This window comes from Seriola lalandi, unplaced genomic scaffold (assembly GCF_002814215.2).
Source record: "Seriola lalandi dorsalis isolate HSWRI2012SDOR001 ecotype SW California unplaced genomic scaffold, Sedor1 jcf7180002054335, whole genome shotgun sequence".
NCBI lineage: Eukaryota > Metazoa > Chordata > Actinopteri > Carangiformes > Carangidae > Seriola > Seriola lalandi.
In genome coordinates, this window is record NW_019524888.1 from 562177 (window position 1) to 567700 (window position 5524).

The 5524-nt window shown below is 40.4% G+C and overlaps 1 protein-coding gene across 3 annotated transcripts in view; it reads right to left on the reverse strand.

The window, feature by feature from the left end:
- The window catches only part of vgll2b (vestigial-like family member 2b), a 6849-nt gene extending 4678 nt beyond the window's left edge, over positions 1 to 2171 (reverse strand). The window contains exon 1 of one of the 3 annotated variants that reach the window (XM_023407452.2): positions 1951 to 2171. Coding sequence is in view for 1 of the 3 variants with exons in the window: in XM_023407449.2 (XP_023263217.1) it covers positions 427 to 513 (87 nt within the window). In the remaining 2 variants the exon portion in view is untranslated. Of the gene's footprint in view, positions 1 to 426; positions 817 to 1950 lie in introns of those variants that run through there. The other 2 variants (XM_023407449.2, XM_023407450.2) reach the window with 2 other exon arrangements.
- Positions 2172 to 5524: the final 3353 nt, after the last annotated feature.

Here is a 5524-nt window from a genome sequence, read left to right on the forward strand (position 1 = left end):
CATGGGGGGAGGAGGGGGAGGAGCAGGGTTAAGACAGGTGTTGCAGAGGACACTTCTGGAGCTGTCTGTGAGACATTTTGACATAATGTTTTTCTTTGTGTGTGGCATCACTGGCGTGTGTGCGTGCGTGCGCGTGCGTGCAGCAAGATAGGAGTTTTGTGGGTGCTGAAGACTTCTGTGCTCGGTAAGACACACAAGCAGCATCACTGCACATACAGATACATAGATAATGAGAAACTAAATCAAACAAATACGTCCATCGAAACATTTAAAACACTTTACGAATTTTCCAGCCGGTTCTTTTGCCTTTACTTATAAACTAGCCAAACAGTTCACCGCCTCACCTCAGCGACCCCCCCTCTCCCCGCTAACACTGAAAATAAGAAGGAATATCCCGGGAATATTTAAATATTAATCACTTCCTACCTGTAAGCTATTGATAAAAGCAGGAGCAGTCGGTGCGTACGGTGCGTAATGTCCATAGGCTGGGTACATAACATCCAAACAGCTCATGGTAAATGAGCGGTGTCTTCACTGTTCTGTGGAAACCGACCTTGCTGAGAGAGAGAGCAACAACATCCCGTTTTTTTTTTCTTCTTTTCTTTTTTCCTGTTTTCTTTTCTTTCTTTTTTTCCTTCGGTGGTCGCTGATTAGTGTGAAAAAGCCCGTGCCAGACTCGACATAGTCACCACAGAAAGAGCGCACCTCTCTGCTCCGTGTGTGCGCCACAGCAGCTGCGGCAAGCAAAATGTGGTGAGGTTTATGGAGCAAGCATGAGGGTGTCCTGTCCTGTACATCTCTGTGTCAACCCCTCCCACCTTTACCAGCCCTCCACCCCCCCACATCACCACCACCAACACTCCCACTACCACCAACACACAAATCACATCTAGAGATTACTGATTGCATGCATGCAAACCGATTATTACCAATTGGCTAACAGTTATAAAAAAGTACATCAAATATAGAGGTGTAAATCAGGTCAAAGTAAGGGTGACAAAATTTCCATTCAAATATAAAACATAAAGCTGGGGAAAACCTGCAACTAATTATGGGTTAAATAAATAAATAAATAAGGGTTAACTAGAATGCCATCCAGTTACAAGAATAGATTTGGATGAAGTCATTGAGCTTTATAACCATCCACAGGACAATGACACATGACACATGTGATACAGTGACTTTTTATTTCTTTCCATGTCCTGTGAATACTTGAAAACTTTGTGCTCAGTCCAAGCTGAAAGAGTATCCATGGTCTTAAAACAGCCATCGGTTGCCAAGTAAACCTTCAAGTCATCTGAAGTATTTAGTGTGTTCCCATAATGACACATAGGTGTCAACTATAGGTTGCATACACTGGTCATACCAACATAGAGGAGAAAGGGACTCTGCACAAATCTATGACAAATTATCACCTATCAGCAGTGCAAACAAAAAGATATTTTCACACACACACACAAACATACCCGATTACAATAGCAAACACCGCAGGAGCACAGAATTCATTGTGCATCCATGTGCAAACAGACTTAAAAAAAAAAAAAAAAGCATGCTGAAAACATTAAACAACAAGTTAGCCACATTCTCCATGAAGTGTAGTCCATTTCTCTTCTGTTAAGGATTTACAGGTGCCTGGTGTTTGGGCATGCCAGTCTTTTTGACAGGCACTTTAGAATGCCTGTGAGAATAGTGTGGAAAATTTGCAGAATTCCATGGACTAGTGTCAGATGAGGTGGAATGTCTCTGATGTATGCTAGTGGACGAGCTCCTCGGGAAGTTACATCGTCCCTGTGCTGCGTTCTCTAGATGGAGAACATGACCAACCAACGTCTCGCTATGCATACATCACACATAGTATGAATAACTAGTGTCAGGTTATTGGCATGCTAATGAATTGAACACGCTCTTAAAAGAGTTGATAAAACTGTCATGCAACATGTTTGTTCTTACTTTGTGTGCTCTAGTCTTGCATCACTGTTTCAGTAGACTGGTTTTGCATCACAACAGGGCAATGTAATACTGTATTTTGGACAGTATTATATTGCATATGGCCTCAAAAAAGCATCAACAGAGTGTCAGTTTTGAAAACAAATTAATGAGTATTTTTTAAATTTGTAAATCCCCCTTTCAAACAAATTGGTCTTGACATTATTGGGGTAATAATCCTTCTTCACTCCACTGCCGCTGCTGCATGATGTGCAATATGGGCTGCTAGATCTATATACATGCAGGGTATTGCAGGACAGCACTGGAGTCAGGGAGAAGAGAGTGATGCAATGCTAGAAAGCTCACTGTTACACCAGCGTGATCAACAGCTGCAGCTGACGGAAGGGTAGAGAGGCCACTATTAGTATTAATGGCCATGACTAAATTTCTCTCTGTCTCTCCCTCCCACTTGTCTTCCCTAGTGATACACACACCTTTTCTCTATTTAATCACCCTGTGTTCCCTGGAACAGCCAACCACTCCTGTCATTTTGTGTGTGTGTGTAGGTGTGTGTGTGTGTGTGTAGGTGTGTGTGTGTAGGTGTGTGCGTGTGTGTGTGTGTGTCCGCACTAGTGAGTATGTGTGCACACATAACATGCTGCCACACTTGTCATCAAGTGACCAAACTAGGAAGAGGGCAAGAGAGAGAACCAGCTTGCAGAAACATGTCAGTGATGCCAAAGTCAAAAACTAAATCAGTTGGTAGATCCATGTTTGTCAGTGATACTGAACTGTGCATGTTAAAATCTTTGCATGTAAAGAACAGTATGTGCAAGAGGCCTAGTTGCTCTTGTGTATGTGTGTCGGTGTGCAAGTGTGTGTGGATGTGTTCGTGTGTCTACATTTACGTGTATATGCTGAAAATAAACACAGGTTACATCACTCCTTGTGACCCCACAGCACATCGAGGCCCTGCCCCTTTTAAGAGGTCTGACCAGATAAAGTCTCTCATTGGTTGAGATGTTGCAGGGCTAGTTGAGGTAGTAATGGCAACCTAGTTTTATTTAGACCACTATTCACATTGCAACACCACCATTAATAGTTTATACTCTATGCTAGAAATACCTGAGTACAATGAGGAAATAACTGCACACATGTACTTTTATCAATCCATTAGTTGATCATTAAAGTAAAGTTGATCATAATGAAAGAAGAAGTCAAAGAATCAAATATGTAAATGCAAATCAAGGCAATGTGATCACTAAGCTTATGGTGGTGGTCTGCAAAGTGAGATATGAACCTGAAACCATAGAAGCTACCTCCTGAAACAACAAGACCTTTATTAAGGTTCCAGTCTGGCTTGGTCCCAAGGGGGTCGGACCTCAGGATTCCACTGTTGTTTATATGCCTCAATGTGTGTGTGTGTGTGTGTGTGTGTGTGTGTGTGTGTGTGTGTGTGTGTGTGTGTGTGTGTGTGTGTGCATATGTGCAAGACAGAGATGTACAGCTGCCCCATTGTCCAGCTCCACACACAAACTCATCTCAGCTGTTCAAAATCATCACTAAGTGTCATCGGAAACACACACACACACGCACACATGCACACACACACACACACACACACACACACACACACAGAGCCACATATGGACAGGTCTGGCTCATTCATCCTTCTACACAAATGTTGGTGATAAATCCTCTGTGATAGAATGTGCAACTGTGCAGCTATTTTCTTCCTAAAACAACTCCCTTATTGTCCACACAGACCACCAGGACCACAGGAATCTACAGACTCAAGTTTAGAAGTCAGTTAAAAATAAATAAAGACTTCATACTTGTTGAAGCCCATTCATTAGCAATCATGTACACTTAACATTACTGCCAACCATTTTCCACAGCATACCTAAGCCTTAGTTTTACATTGATTAATGCATATTCTCTACCTAATCAGAAGTCGTCGGTTTCAGTTTCATGGCAGCACAGTGTGAAAATCAACTTGCAGTGACATGAAATCTGATTGAGATCACAGCAAACATTTGGTTGCTTTAATAGTTTTAATGTTGCTGAAAATATTGATTGTACAGCTATGCAATGTAGCTATACAGTGCCTAGTGAAAGTATTCAACCACCTCTATGTTTTGTTGCATTACAACCTGGAATTAAAATTGATATTTATTTGGATCTTATGTAATAGACCTAACAAAATACTCCAAATTGTTGAAGCAGAATGAAAAAAAAATTGAATAAAAACTGTAAAGTTGTGCTGAGTTGAGTGCTTATGTTTTGACCCACTCATTATGAAACCCCCTCGTCCAACCAATTCACTTCAGAAGTCATATACAGTAATTAGTTGATGAAGTTCGCCAAACAGCAGTTGGTAGACTCCTAAAACACACAGAAGAAGCTTCTCTGGTCAGATGAGAATAAAACTGAATTTTCTGGCCATCATGTGAAATGCTATGAGTGGTGCAAATACAACACTTCCCATTACCCCGAGAACACCATTCCCACAGCGAAGAAAGTCAACATATGGCTAAAGCTAGACTGGAGTGGTTTAAAGGCCTATCAAAGCCCAGACCTCAGTCCAACTGAGAATGTGTGGCATATATTGAAGATTGTTGTAGACTAACACATTCCATATAACTTGAAGGAGCTGGAGAAGCTTCACCCTGAAATATGGACAAAAATCCCAGTGGCTAAATGTGCTAAGCTAATAGATACCAAATCCAAGAGACTTGCAGCTGTAATTGCAGTAAAAAAGTGGCTCTACAAAGTATTGATTTTGAGGGATGAATACTTATGCACACTCAAGATTTCTGTTTTTTTTTGTTTTTTTGTCATAATCATTATCCTTGTCACAAAAAAAAAAAAAAAAATCAATTTTAATTCCAGGTTGAAATGTAACAAAAAAGTAAAAACACCAAGGGAGGTGAATACTTTCACAAGGCACTGTATATATTTCATTGTGGTAGAAAATATCATCTGGAATTTTGGATACTGAAACAGAGTGATACAGCGTAAATGTTATCTTTTCATGGTCTTAAATGCTACGTTACAGTTCAGTTAATGCTGCAAATTTTCTTTTCTGAAGTATTTCTTGAAATATTTCAGAAAATAGGCCTAAATGAAAATCATCAACATATGCGAAATGCTAAATATTGTCACATTATATCAAAGTTCAGGAGTTTGTTCGAAGTATTCTCATTTTTGACTTCATACTGTCAGTATTGCCCAGTCTTAGCTGACTGTTTTATGCATCCATGTTTTTTGATTTGCCTGTAACTCTAATGCTGTTGGGCAACTCAAATCTTAGATGTCCTTCTTAGACAGTACCATAACTGCTTAGAGGTCATGGCAACCATTTTCATAAATTGAAAAACTTTAAGTATGGTAAAGCACTGGCTTGGTCCTGCTATGACTGCACTTTGTTGGGTACGATTCCTGTGTGGCAGCTTGTTGTCTGGGCAAATGTGTAATAAAATGGAGCTGTTGAACCCCCGTATATCAGTAATACAAGGAAGTAATCTGCACATGTCTTATCATACACACACAAACACAGTGTGAGCTTCTACGCAGGTAAATACGTACTGTTTATTAA